Source organism: Dromiciops gliroides, chromosome 2 (assembly GCF_019393635.1).
Source record: "Dromiciops gliroides isolate mDroGli1 chromosome 2, mDroGli1.pri, whole genome shotgun sequence".
Lineage (NCBI taxonomy): Eukaryota > Metazoa > Chordata > Mammalia > Microbiotheria > Microbiotheriidae > Dromiciops > Dromiciops gliroides.
In genome coordinates this window covers 566,152,420-566,167,935 of record NC_057862.1, presented here as the reverse complement: position 1 = coordinate 566,167,935, position 15,516 = coordinate 566,152,420, and the positions used below count along the sequence as shown (strand labels likewise).

At 38.5% G+C, this 15,516-nt stretch overlaps 1 protein-coding gene across 1 annotated transcript in view; it reads right to left on the bottom strand.

Annotated features, from left to right (window-relative positions):
- Window positions 1-376: 376 nt before the first annotated feature.
- SEL1L2 (SEL1L2 adaptor subunit of ERAD E3 ligase) overlaps window positions 377-15,516 on the bottom strand; it is a gene marked incomplete at its 5' end in the record, with an annotated part of 96,718 nt that continues 81,578 nt past the window's right edge. Inside the window, 2 exon segments of the mRNA XM_043981105.1 lie at window positions 377-496; window positions 3,601-3,729. Coding sequence (XP_043837040.1) covers window positions 377-496; window positions 3,601-3,729 — 249 coding nt within the window.

Here is a 15,516-nt window from a genome sequence, read left to right as displayed (position 1 = left end):
GTTATTCTGATTTTACAGATGAGAAACCTGAAGATCACAGAATGAGAGAAGCTGGATTAGAATATGGGTCTTCTTAATCTTAGTTTCAATTGCATGTTCCACTACTGTAGGTGTTTCCTTCTAGAATGGTTACCAGGACTTGTCAACTTTCTTTTACAGTGAGGCTGACTTTGTAGTTTGGGCATGCCTGCAGAGGATTTATGTAACAAACACGTGTTTAAGTGGGGGAATTTTTTTTATTAGGAGAAGATTCGCAGGAATGAATGGACTCTACTAGCAGGTTCTTGTGATTGGTGTTTTTCACTGGTTGAGTTCTAAGCAATTAAGTCCAGAAATGAATGGACTCCAACTAGCAGGTTTTCATTTGATTGCTACCTTACTCTGCCCGATCTCTTAGCAATAATATCAGCAAAACAATAATGACACCAATTATAAATAAATCCCAGTAGGGTCCGAGGGTAGTGTCCAATTTCAGCCGTTTCCATTTCACATTAAACTGTTGAGGGAAAAAAAAAAAGGTAGCTTAGCAATGTAGAGGTTGAGATTTTGAATTATTCATCGGTTTGCTGTACTCCCTTTTTAGTCTTATCTCATAATACTTTCTACCATATATTCTATGCTCTACTTTGACCCAATTGGATTATTGTGACCCCTGAACATGCCCTATGCTTCCCTGACTCTATGCCTTTGTCAATGCTTTTTCCTGTGTCAAGAATGTTTTTCTTCCCATTCTTCAGGTATTGAATTCTTTGTTTTTGTTGTTCAATTGTTTCAGTCATGTATGACTCTTCATGACCCCATTTGGGGTTTTCTTGGCAAAGATACTGGAGTGGTTTCCATTTCCTTCTCCAGCTCATTTTACAACTAAGGAAACTGAGGTAAAAAAGGTTAAGTGATTTGCCCAGGGTCACGGTAAATATGTCTAAGGCCAAATTTGAACTCCGGATGATGAGTCTTTCTAACTCCAAGCCCAGCATGCTATCTCCTGTGCCACCTGGAGGCCCTACTTGAATTCTTACCTAACTCAAATGCCCATCCACCAATAAGAATATGAACCTTTTCCTGAATCCCCTAGTCCACAGTTACCTTTTCCCCTTCGGATCTCACCTAGCACTTTGTTCTGTACTTCTGTGATCCCTTTATCATGTTGTTATTTTGAATTATAATGATGTATACAGTCAAATCCCTATGTATCTTTTTTTCTAGAAATTACTTTTTTAAAATATATTTTTGTATTTACTTATATGTGTATGTATAGTTTTCCTTCTATAGAATATAAGCTCTTTGAGGACAGGGATTGTTTATTCTTTTATCTTCAGTGCCTAGAAGTATCTGAAACATGGTAGGCACTTAATAAATGGATATTGAATTGAATTCCTAGATGATAAGTGCCACAATGGCAACAACTGTTTCTTATATAGATAAAACCTCCAAATATACATTAAGAGAAGAGTTTTAACTCTTTCTCTGGTGCTGAGGATAATACTTTTTATACAGTGCTGATCAATACATTTTTGGGAAAATGAATTGAATTGTCTCCTAACATGATAAGCACACAATCTGTCAATAAATCCATACTATAGACATTAAGAAAAACCTTGTGCTTCCCTGGAATGGCCTTTAAAGGCTACAAGGAGGCATTGGAATGGAATTTTAAGTAGAGGTTAACAAAGTTTAAAAATAAGATTTCCTCCTCATTCTGAGTCTACACAACTCAGAGCAAAGATGCCCCTCCATCCCCGAAAATTCTAATCATTCTTTCTCCATAGGTAGCACTACTAGACCATAGTACTGGAGACTTCTCCAGGCTTGATTGCATTACAACTTTGATACCTTGAACCTTTCTTGAATGGCTCTATGATGTCACTGATGTGGGTATTCTCATCCATGCTATAGATCACAAACTTATTTCATGTGTTCACATCCTGTGCAACTCTGGTCATACCCTCCCTTAGTTTTCTGCTGGTGATCCACCCAAAGCATTGGAGGCCATCCTCTAGCTCTCTCAACATACATAGCCTGGATACCAATGGGGTTGTATGTTGATGATCTAGCTTGCTATATATGCAGCTCATTTTTTTCTTTCTGGTCATACACTTTCTCCTGCATGTTTTTTCATTTTGTAGCATGAAAATACTTTATCAATTACCTTCACTACTGATTTCAATTTTTATATCATTTTGTTTGTATTATTTATAAGACATTTATTGTACTTTACCTTATATTTCCATAGAAACTCATGCATCACCCTTTTGGACTGTATGTAAATTCCTTGCTGGAAGGGATTGTATACTCTATAACTTTATCTTCTCCAGAGACTTAACTAGGAATCTCAGTATCTTGGCAATTTGCCAACCTAATTTAGGTTGGCAATGGGAAGAAGGGATGGGAAGAGAGGGAAGAGACAGGTATTGGTGGATCCTGTGAGAAACAGCTTCACCACAAGTGTAATGCTACTAGAATATAGGGCATGGCTCATCCCTTCTTCCTCTTCCTCCTCCTCCCTCAACTTCCACTGGCCTAGAACCCTACATTTTTACTTTTTCCTGGAGTCTTCCTTCTCATCCAGCCCCAACAGGGATGCAGTCTGGTAAAAGACTGCAGGTGTGTAGCAGGGGATTCTGGACTGCTATGAAGAGTAAAAGTGTGCTCCACTCCCCTTCCCAAGATGTTGGCATGTAGACAGCTGCTTTTCCCTACTTAGGGTCTGGTCCTCTTCTTAGCATTTAGCACAGTTCCTTTGACATAGGAGGTAAGTGGTAATTGTTGGTTGAATGTATGAATCAACTCCTTTTTGAAATTTCAAAATAAGACTTAAAACAGAAGGGTTTTCTTCTTGAGATATAGTTGTGTATAATATATAAACATATATGTATATAAGCATATATGTATGCATATATAATACACACATATTTATATTTTATATATATGATATATGTGTATGTATGCACGAATGTGTGTATATATTGTCCTTCATTCTTTTTTTGTTTGTTTGTTTTTGCAGGGCAATGGGGGTTAAGTGACTTGCCCAGGGTCACACAGCTAGTAAGTGTCAAGTGTCTGAGGCTGGATTTGAACTCAGGTACTCCTGAATCCAGGGCCGGTGCTTTATCCACTGTGCCACCTAGCCGCCCCCGTCCTTCATTCTTGAAGAGGATCAAAATGATTTTACTATGTTGGAGTCAAAATACTATATGGCTGACTATGGCTGACTATGGCAGATCAGACCAGTATGAGCTCAGAAGGCTCTACCACTGGTGGGCACACATATACACACAGACTCTCTATATACATATACATATACATATACATATACATATACATATACATATACATATACATATACATATACACATACATATACACACACATACACATACACAATGCACACACATGTATGTCTATATAGTACATGTACACACCTATACACATATACATACAACACATATATTCACATGTATGCACTGATATCTATAAATATACATTTTAAATTTATACTCATAAAATGAATTGAGCAGTTCACTTAAAGAGGATTACCACAAATTGAGCTACCCCATCCTGTCTTAAAAAGTATGGGAGAAAAGTTAAAATCAGACTCACATTATAAAACACAACATCTTTGATCAAATGCATCATTTCCAGTTTCAAGAGTGCCAAGAACACTGGTATGTGGGCATCTGGGCTTGTTTCAGCTGCCAAGTCATATAACCTTCTGGCCAAATGAATGTCCTGGAAACATATAAGCAACAGACCCCTTGTTAAAGTTCAATGGGGTAAAGAAGGGATCATTTCAGACAGTGAAGGAGACTAGTTCTAGGTCACTTTTTTTTTTTTTTTTGGCGGGGCAATGGGGGTTAAGTGACTTGTCCAGGGTCACACAGCTAGTACGTGTCAAGTGTCTGAGGCCACATTTGAACTCAGGTTATCCTGAATCCAGGGACGGTGCTTTATCTACTGCGCCACCTACCTGCCCTCTAGGTCACTGTTTAGCCTTCTGATCTTGAGCAAATAACTTTTTTTTTGAGCCTTAATTTTCCTCATTAGAAAATGAAGATCCTAATACCTATCTTGCCTTCATCAAAAGGCTGCCATGAGGATCTCATAAGAACATACACAGGAATGTGCTAGAACCAACTCAAACAGACTCCTGGTTATTAAATTTTCATTGTGAGCATTTATAACCAGGAAATCAACAAATGCTACAAATCAGGGCTTGATGTATTATTTTATTGATTGTCTAGACTTAAGAAAGTGATGGAGAACTTTTAATAATGCAGATTAAACTTGAGTATATGGAATGCTTTTTTTCCCCATCAGAGAACCAGTTGTTAAACATTTATCAGCACACCTATGCTGATAAAAAAGTACAAATCTACTTGCATCTTTTTAGGATGGAACCCTACTTAATATTAGTTCTGGTTTCATCTCTGTGCTATCAGAAACATTTTTCAAAACCACTTTCCAATTCAAAGAGATCACTCACAGGACTTTACCATTTTTCAATTGTTTTCTTTAGTTTTGGGGTATGTGTGTGTGTTTTCATTATTTTGGGACTCATGTTGGAATTTGGTTCTTCAAGGGGCACACTCTAAAAGGGATCCTGCTTTTTACCACTTATAGTTTTCTTCTTCTTCTTCTTCTTCTTCTTCTTCTTCTTCTTCTTCTTCTTCTTCTTCACAGGGCAATGAGGGTTAAGTGATTTGCACAGGGTCACACAGCTAGTAAGTGTCAAGTGTCTGAGGTCAGATTTGAACTCAGGTACTCCTGACTCCAGGGCCAATGCTTTATCCACTGTGTCACATAGCTGCCCCACCACTTATACTTCTTACCAGTCAAACTACAGTATTTCCCCTCTTCCTACTTAATATGTCAATGGTGACAAATTCTCCAAGAATTGCATGTTGACTTAGAAAAACACAAATTAATATTATCTATGTTCTATTACGTTTTTAATATATTTTGTTAAATATTTGCCAATTACATTTTTATTTGGTTTTGGTAGGGAATATTGCTGGAACATCATGGCACCTGTGCATTGGACTAAAGCTTCTTAATGTGGAGGTCATGAAAAATTTGGCAACAATAAAAGGTTATGTATACCTATTTTATATACCTATATACCCAGGGTCATGTAAAAGTTTCTTGGGTGAAAAAGGGTCAGGGGTGGAAAGAGTTTAAGATGCCCTGCACTATACCATCTTTTACATTCCTATCGAGCCATCCACTTAGTCTAGCTTGACATCTTGACCTATCGACAACCCCTCTCTTTCCACCAGTCATTCTGGACACAGTAACCCCATTAATACTATCTTTGATTTTTAAACAGGGATGTTAATAGATTGAATCATGGATCAATGCACTATTCCTTTGATTCTCCAGAGGATAATTTACTTCCTGACACCTACTCTTCTATATGTGTAGTCTCCCTGCATTAGAATGTAAGCTCTCCCAGAACAGAGGCTATCTCACTTTTTGTATTTGTTTCCTAGGCACTTAAGAGACTGTACTAGAACACACAAAGTACTTAAATGATTGTCTTCCCCCCACCTATTCATTTATGGATGGAGACAAATGTTGTTTGTCCCTCATTCTCAAAGAGGATCATGACATCAGGGTGATGTTATGATTTGCAGTAAATTGGATTTAGATGAGGGTGGACTCTGCAAGGTCACCGACCTCCCTCTCTTGCCTCTAGAGCCATCTGAGTCCAGTGGCAAGAGATATATATATATATATATATATATATATATATATATATATATATATATATATATCAGGACCACTGTAGATGGCCATGGATTTTTTCTTTTAAGGCAATTGGGGTTAAGTGAATTGCCCAGGGTTACTTAGCTAGTAAATGTCTGACATAAGATTTGAACTCAGGTCCTCCCAACTTCAGGGCTAGTGTACCACCTAGATACCACTAATGAAGGCAAATGAATGAATGAATGAAAAGAAAAAAATAGCATTTAGGAAGCATTTACCAAGCATTGCCAAGATTGCTAGAGTTGCTGGTAAAGCCTGAATAAATTTGCTCTGTTCTCTGGGCAAGGGTTGAGGGGAGGGTTTAGGTTGGGAGAATGTTGATTATTTCAAAAGGTTACTTCAAAGAAGAAATGTCAGAAGGGATTTTTCTGGCTATCCATATGACTATCTCTTTATTTTCCCTTATTCTACCAGCCCAGTTTCAAAAAGGAATGAATCCTTAAGACTAGCATACTAAATATAGTTATTGAGTGGCTTTCCATTTCTTAGATCAGTGAATTGCTGAGTCATTTTTGTAATTTTTCAAATGCTGTATGGCCTTGTAAATTAGTTAATTTGTTTGAGAAGAAGAATCTGCCTGCCTTTAAATGCTTAAACTCTGACAGAGAATTGTAACCAGATCTTCCTGGCAAAAGACTAAATGCATCTTGTAAATGTACTAATTTGTACATCTAATTCCATCAAATTCATTTAGCAACCATTTTAAAACACCCTGCTGATTATAACTGCTCTATCCTTTTCCTATATAAATGGCATATTTAATTCAAAAGGAAGTTCACCAGAAATGAGTGTTTGTTGTAGACAGATAAATGTCAGACATTTAACCAGGCAATAATTCTTAATTTACTCCTCAAGACAAACAGTTCAATTACTGAGTTGTCAATGCTAAAGAGTAAACTTATTTGGGAAAGTACCTTAGAGGTTCATCACAGTTATCTCCTAGCCTCTAGGCATCACTGTGAGCAAGCTATCTGAGAAAGGAGTGAATCTATCCCCTTTTTCATATCCAAAGAAAAAAACTTCAGAGCCTTCCTTGGAAAAGAATGGGAATAATAGAGGAGATTTTATTATCTGAAGTCCAGAAATGAAATAGCATTTGGACCAGAGATGTACATATGGAAGAGGGTCACCTAACCTAACTTGCTCATTTTACAGGTGAGGAAGCTGAGACCAAGAGAGTTTAAGGGACTTGTCTAAGGTCATACAGATGGTACTAGCCAGAGTCTTTCGCACTACGGTAAGGGTTTTCAGACATTCTCAACCATCAATCTTGATGTCAGATCCTTGAGTAGTCTGGTGAAGTCAATGGACTCTTTCTTAGAATAATTTTTTAAAAAATTCATAATTGAGGGGCAGCTAGGTGGCACAGTGGATAGAGCACCGGCTCTGGAGTCAGGAGTACCTGAGTTCAAATCCGGCCTCAGACACTTAACACTTACTAGCTGTGTGACCCTGGGCAAGTCACTTAACCCCAATTGCCTCACTAAAATTAAAAAAAAAATTCATAATTGAAGGACATACTAAATTTTAGTTAGAGGTTGGTAAAAAAGATGAATTTTTTCCCCATCTAGTTTCATGGACCCCCTGAAATCTATCCATAGATTCCAGGTTAAGAATCCTTGGACTATAGCATATTGTCAGGCCTCTGTTTAGTTGACTGCAAAACGATGCATATCTTTGTACTTTTACTGACAACTTCCTAAATTAATTAGGTCAGTATAGGTTCATGAATACCTACAGTGTATATTGCTTCTGGTTTAGGTTAGGATATTGATTCATTTTGTTTTAAATCAAGTGACCCAGCCTCTTGGTTACTGGCGCTGTTCCCTCCCTCTCTTCTTAGAGAACATTCCCTTTGGGAAGTCAGGGGTGCTATAGTAAAAGCCTCATTAAACTGGTCACAAATCTTCCACAGTCAACTCGGTCAGTGGCCAGTTTGTGGCTCGAATCTTTTTGGAGTTTTGTGACTCACAAACCTTGGATACCTCCAAGGCATGTCTATAATAGCACCCTGGCTCCCAAGTGGTGGGAGTGATATTTTTAATACATCTATCTTGACCTCTTCTTTTTCTATGACAAAAGTTTCAGCAATAAACTTCTCAGGTGGTTGGGCAAAGCAAATAGGAAGCATAATAATATGTTGTCATGACTATTTCTTTTGGGGGCATTCCCTTTTGTGACTTGTGGTAAGGGAGTGGATTTTGTCTTCCAGGGCCTTAAAGTCTAGATGGAGAAATGAGAAAATTGGGACTCCTCCCTTCCTTGACTGCTACTGCTTTCCCTTCTGAGGTTCTCTTCTGTCTACTAGGGCCCTCTTTATATACACATTGTTTTCCTCATTAGAATATATGCATCTCTCTGCCTCTGTGACTGGCTTCTGTCTGGCCCTTCTTCTAACTCCACTACTTGAACCTCTCTTCTGTTTCCTCTAAGGACTGGGGTCCATTGATGATTCTTTGTCTCTAGTTCTCATTCAACTACTCTTCTTCTCCCTTCCATGATACTTCTACAAAGTATCCAAAACTGAACTCATGCCTTTATTCAATAAATACCTGATATGTGACAGGCACCATGAAAGGTACTGAGGATATAAATGTTAAAAAAAAACAAGATCTTTATCCTTAAGGAATTTACATTCTTCCATATAAATATAATTTCTGCATATAATACCAGGCATCGGAAAGATTTCGATAAGATGCTATAGAAATATTTGAGGAGGGGAAAAGAATAATTTAGAGGGCCTTAAAAGAGGTAGAGGAATTTATATTTTATCCTAGAAGCAATAGGGAGCCACTGATGGTTTTTGAGCAGGGAAGTGACATAGTCAAACAAGAGAATGAAGAGACAGAGATGACTTAAAGGTTTCAAGTCTGGGTGCTTTGGAAGACAGTGGTGCCATAAACAGAAATAGAGATGTTAAGGGGAGGGATAGATTTAGGGAGGGAAAATACAAATTCAGGCTCTAATCACATCTCTCCTCGATTATAATAATTGCCTCTTACATTGTGATCTTCTTTTGGAAATGTGATATAAAAAGAAAAGGTATCACTAAAAAAATAATCTTCCCAAGGTATGAACAAACCCCTTACACAAGAACTTTTAGTGGCTTCCTATTTCCTCTAGGGGAAAAATACAAACTCCTTTGCCTTTCACAACTTCCATGGTGTGACTTCATCCTACCTTTACAATATTATTTTGCATTGTTCCCTTTCATAGAGATTTTTTAATAAAATTGGACTACAATATCCTGCACTTGACATGCCATCTCCTACCTCCATGTATGTGAATAGACAGTTCTCTATGTTTGGAATTCTCTTTTACTACAAATCTATCTCTTAGGAATCTCTTCCTTTGAAGGTGTCAGATGCTCAGGTGCCACCTCTGCTTGTAAAGCCTTCCCCTTCTCTACCTGTCCCATAGCTTGAAAGTGTTTTTTTTCTCCTCAATATTTTCTAGACTACTATTGTCCTTAGGATCAGCATTTCAAGAAACTTCAAGGCCTCATATTCAGTTGATTTTACTATGGGATTTATTGAGTGATAAACAATTCACATGGGCATACTCTCATACAAGAAAGATACAAGATGGTACTACAGTTATCCCTTCCACATTGTGACTTGCCCCACTGTGGTTTTGAAATCTCATGGGTTGGCATAAGAAATTAAATGGGAATTTTGGGGGAGTTTTGCAGAAGCTGCAGAAGCTGCATGTGAAGGCCAGTAGATGACACAGAAAAAGTTCAGAAATGTATAAATGCATAAAATATATGTATAGCATCATATAATATCAACGTATTTTATCTTTTCATGCCGTAATAATTCTGACTTCTTCTCTGGGACAAAGGGAGGGTAAAAACATTTTATGTGAATTTTCCAGATTGCAGGAGGAATAACTACTTCATGGCTAACTGCTTTGTCTGACATTAGACAGTGGAGCTGTATGTCATCAGTACCCAGATAATATTAGCCTGACCACTGGAGAGCTTAGTGGCGGTGCAGTATATATTGAGGAAGATAAAGATTCAGAGCCTCTTACACATGCACTAATCTTGAGGAGGTCAGATAAGACTGAACACAGGGTTCTACAGAATAACTTTGGAGTCAGGACTACTCATGGATGTTCATCAATCAGGTCGGTTCTCTCCATCTGTGCGTTTCCCCTTTCCTGACAAAAGGGGATCCAGTCCAACCTTCTCTGTGTTAACTACATCTTCTGGATCTCCCTTATGGCCCTTCACATTCCACTTTGAATTGTAGTTTTCCATGTAGAGGCTATATTCCCTTACTAGAACATAAGCTCCTTGAAGACAAAAATCATGCTATTTTTTTATCTTTGCACATCTGCAGTGCCTGCCAGAGCAGTAGAGACTTTTGAAATTGAACCGAGTTGGAAAGCAGGATCTACAGACACCAGGGGTGTGACATCCTCTTCTAATCCTACAGGATATCTTCTCAAACCCCTCTTAATTTCAGTGCCTTCCCACTGTCCATTATTTCCTATTTATCCTGTATATAGCTTGCTTGACATATATTTGTTTGTTGTCACCCCCACCCCACGCCCAATAGATTATAAATTCCTTGAGGACAGGGACTGTCTTTTGGCTCTTTTTGTACCCCCAGCACTTAACACAGTGTCTAGCATATAGTAGGTGCTTAATAAATGTTTGTTGAATCAAATTGAATTAATCCCCAATGTCCCTGGGTCCCCCCTCAGTCAAATTCCTTTCCCTTGGAAGAGTCTATGGGTAGAAGATCTGGGCCCTGAGAAATGTTGTTCAAGTTGTTTGGAATTCCTAGTGGTAAGGCCAGTGGAGGAGCAGCGGGAAGATGCAGAGTCCTGCCAGTTAATGGAAAGCTCTGAAGAGCTGGTTAAGGAGATTAGATTTTGTTAGACAATGGGAAGTCACCGGATGTTTTAGAACATCGGGGTGGTAATAGAGGAAGAGGGCTATGCCTGAAGATGGCTCCCTGGTAGCAGCGTGTGGCATGCATGGGAAGGGACAGAGACAGAAGGCAAGGTGATCCTTTATAAGGCTTCTAAGACAGATAAAGCAAAAAGGCATTGTCAAACAAGGGAGGACTTGTGACCTCTAAGGCCTTCCCCTCTCTAAATCCAGGATCCTATCCTCCTTTGGCTAGAGAAGGAAATGGCAAACCACTCCAGTATCTTTGCCAAGAAAAGCCCAAATGGGGTCACGGAGAGTCAGATATGACTGAAAAATGACTGGACCTACTCCTCCTGACAACCTAAGTGAGGGTAATGGGCTTGAGAATGGAAGGGAAATGGCACAACGTTTCCTCACAGTAATATTTTAAAGACACTTCAGAGTAATATCTTAATTAGGAAACAGTTTCACAAGAAAAATGAACAGAGTCTTTAAGCTATTATTATTCTAAGCATTGCTTTCTCATTGGGGTTAAACTTGGGAGGCAAGAGTGAGTCTTCTGACTGTGGCCCACATGCTGTTGAATCACTTGGGGGTAAACTATGTATTTCGCCCTCACCCCAGTTTCTTCTTCTAGGTTTATCTAACTCACAGGTTTGTATGATGATTAACTAATAAAAGATGATTATGAAGCATTGTGCTATGTGAAAACTAATAACTAGGTGAGTTAAAGGCTGAGAAAGCCTTAGCATCTAATTTCTTTGCTCTCATTAATCATCCTTGGACTATGTTTTGGGCTTTCATTTATTATCATATTCATTTCAGCAATAGGAATCAATGGTACCTCCTAATTAGATAGCAGTATAATAAACTTTACCCCGTCGCACCTAGTTATTTTTCTTGTTACTAAACAAAATCAGTTATTAAAGACAAAGTATGCTGACCCTCATTAGCTAACTTAAAAATTTTAATATCTAGAAGTGTGGTTGCTAGTCTACTTAATTTTATTTTTAAAAGTAAGAGTATAGAAGAAAAGGCAAGTGCAGCTGAGAGGGATTGCTAATAATGAAGCACCCATGATTTAATGGTAACCAAGATAGAAAGGAACAGAAGAGCTGATTGGGGGAATATCTTCAAAGACTTTTTATAAATATGAAATGTATAAAACATGAAAACCTATGCCCAGCAACTACCAATGTTTGACATTATGAAGGAAATACCGTGTGAGAGAGGCCACTAATGATTCCAAGAAAGAAAAAGAAATCCTCTGATGCATTGGAATTGGAATCTACAAAAAGGAATTTTCCTCTTCCTGTTTCAAACTAGCAATCATTCTGTCCTAAAGGGAAGTGAAAAAAAAAATGGGCTTCTAGGAGTCAATGAAGGAAACAATTGCTTCTTTCATGACTAAGAATTCAGCTGATTTCAATTCAATAAGCATTTCTCCTATCATCTACTCTATGGTTTTGAGTTGTAGGCTGTCTAGACTGAAGCTACATTCCCAGGTTTTTCTCCATTCCCTGATGCTCTTCTCTGTCAGCTCCATCCTTTCCACTCCCTACCCTATCTTACCCTATCCTACTCTATTCTACCCTACATTTCCACTGTGTTCTCTGGAACCATTATTCTATTGTTAACAAATTGCCCTTTATATTAGGCTGCTTTCCTTACATCCTCACCCCAATTACTTTGTGTATGTTTTGTGTAAAAGTTTTTGGAGTATGCTCAGATCACTTTACATGGAAGCTATTCCCACCCACATAATAGAGAAACCTCCCAGAAGCAGGTCCTTGGTGTCTCCTATAGGGCTACCTCCGTGCTAGGTGACTGAGCATGCTCCAAAACCTTGTTACACTCATATTTAATTTTTTATATACATATTGTTCCTCTCCTAATAAAATGTAAATCTTTTGAGGAGGAGGACTGTTTCATTTTTGTCTTTGTATCTCCTAGTGCGTAGCACATAGTAAGTGTCTAATAAATTGTGAAATTGAACTAAATTGAAGGCACTGAGCTAGGTATAGGGAATATGAATGTACCGGGTTTGAGGACTGATGCATCTTGGGATTTGTAGTTGAAGGGGATAACATACTCTTCTCGGGTCAGAGAGGAATTTTGGAACTAATTGAGATAGTGAGACAGAAGGCCAAAATGAAACACGCACTTGAGTTCTTAAAGGAAGACACACAGAGTCTATGAGACAGACTGAGAAGAAGGAGTGGTGATCTAAAAAACTGATCAGCAATAATAATTGGGATAGCATCCAAAGACCCACTCATGGCTCCAGTCAAACTAGAAAGAATCTGTAAAACCTCTACAACAGGAAAAGAGAAAGTGAAAGAAGGGCTTTTAGCTTCTTCCTAGAGTAGAATACTGTGGCTCTCTCCCAACATCCTCTTTCCATGCCTGTCCAGTAATATGAGGATAAAAATTATTTTAAATTAGGGCAGAGACACAAACCCCTGCCTGAATCTTAGGAATCTTAGAATTTTCTTAAATAGGGGCTCTGAGCTGCTGAGATTTTGCTACCAATTTTTTATTTGATAAATAAATTCCATAAAGCAGAGGAGGGGAAGGATCCAAGTGGACATAAGGGACCATTGTATTATGTTGCTTTTCAGTCTGACTCTTTGTGACCCCATTTGGGGTTTTCTTGGCAGAAACACTGGTATGGTTTGCCATTTCCTTCTCCGGCTCATTTTATAGATGAGGAAAATGAAGCAAGGAGAGTTAAGTGATTTGCTCAGGGTCACATAGGCTAGTAAGTATCTGAGGCCCAGTTTGCACTCAGGTCTTCCTGACTCCAGGCCCAGAATTCTATCCACTGAGCCACCTAGCTGCCTGCCAGATCCTTATGTTGCCTATAGGCTAAAAAATAAGCTATTATTATAAGGTGTGGCTTATTAAAGCTTCAGAGACTAGAGGCCTAAAGAAAGAATGTGGTAAGTATTATTGGCAGGCCAACAGCACCCCCTTCTCAATGACAATAACTACTATCACAACCTGCTATTATTACCTAATGATAAAGCAAAAAACAGTTACTGACTTTAAGTACCTTACATTCTAAGACTGGATAAGATATTGCCTTGAGGTGTGCTTTTACTCATATGAAATCATTATAGTGAATACCTGCAAAAATGACATTTCTTTCTTTATAAATCCTATGATAATAATAATAGCTAGCATTTATAGAGCACTTTAAGATTTGCCAAGCGCCTTACATATATATCATCTCATTTAAGCCTGTGTTCCTTTTTTTGCATCATGTTCTTACCCTGGGAAATTGTGACTATAAGCTCTGACTTGTCTCTGACTCAAATGGGCTTTCCTGAACTATACATTATATTATGCCATTTATCATATTTTACTCTTCTTTCAGAAATGAAATTAAAATGGGAATGGCAGTGGATTTCACAGATAATCGCAAATTTCATTTTAGCTATTAGTTTCGATATCTTCTTCCATTAAAATTTTGTCACTGGCCTTGAAAAGTAGGGGAATAGATTGATTTGAATTTGACCTTTCTATCTGAGAGAAGAGCTAATGAAAAACGAGGGGTCAAAAGGCAGGAGTTAAAAAGGAAGTCATGGACAAGCCACCCATTGGATAATAATCACTGGAGGATGAGAGATTTAGCATCTGTGTGAACCTCTTCTGATTTTTCACATTTTCCTTCCTCCAGTGCTACCAATAATTATCAATTACCAGCAGTTTTCTCATGGAGAAGAGGCTAATCAAGAAGTACACGAAATCCTTCATAGAATCACAGAAATTGAAGGAAATGCAATCCATTTAGTCCAATGTGTAGCAAAACAAAAAAGTCCCCCATAACATACTAGACAAGTGGTTATTCAGCCTGTGTTCAAAGGCTTCAAGTGAGGGGAAACCTGTTACCTCCCCAGGAAGTCCATGCTACTTTTCCAGAGCTTCAATTGTTAACAAGTTTTCTCTTACATCAGATCCAAATCTAGCTTTTTGCAACTTTTATATAATTTAGTTCATCCTAGTTATGCCCCCTGGGGCCAAGCTGAAGCAGCTAAAAATCTCTCTTCTACATGACAATGTATCAAATACTTGAAGATGGTTATCTTGGGACCTGAGTTGAAATCTGGCCTTAGAGACTTGACAATTACTAGCTGTGTGACCCTGGGCAAGTCACTTAACCCTCATTGTTGAAGAAGAAGAAGAAGAAGAAGAAGAAGAAGAAGAAGAAGAAGAAGAAGAAGAAGAAGAAGAAGAAGAAGAAGAAGAAGAAGAAGAAGAAGAAGAAGAAGAAGAAGAAGAAGAAGAAGAAGAAGAAGAAGAAGAAGGAGGAGGAGGAGGAGGAAGAGGAGGAGGAGGAGGAGGAGGAGGAGGAGGAGGGGGAGGAGGAGGGGGGGGAAGGGGAAGGGGAAGAGGAAGAAGAGGAAAAAGAGGAGGAAGAAGAGGAGGAAGAGGAAGAAGAAGAAGGTGCTTATTCTGTCCACCCTATCTCTGTGACCCTTCCCTCCTCCCCCAGTCTTTTCTTCTTCATGCTAAACACCTTGACTTGTTTCAGTCAACCTTCTCAACCATCTCTCATTTGGCATGAATTTGAGACCCTCCATCATCTCAGCTGCCTTCCAGTGGATGATATCCAGCTTACCAGCTTATCCTACCTAAACACTAGTGCCCAGAAATGAACACAGTAGTTTGAGCAGATGAAGTAAAATGGGACAAGCACATTCTAATTCCTGAATATTATGTCTCTGTTAAGGCAAACTAAATTCACATTAGCTCTTTGGGCTGTCCTAAGTAATTTCTATTTGACTTGGTTTACTGTTAGAGAAACATTCAAAAGGTACATATACTTCAACATACATGGGCAAATCTTATACTCAAGCCTC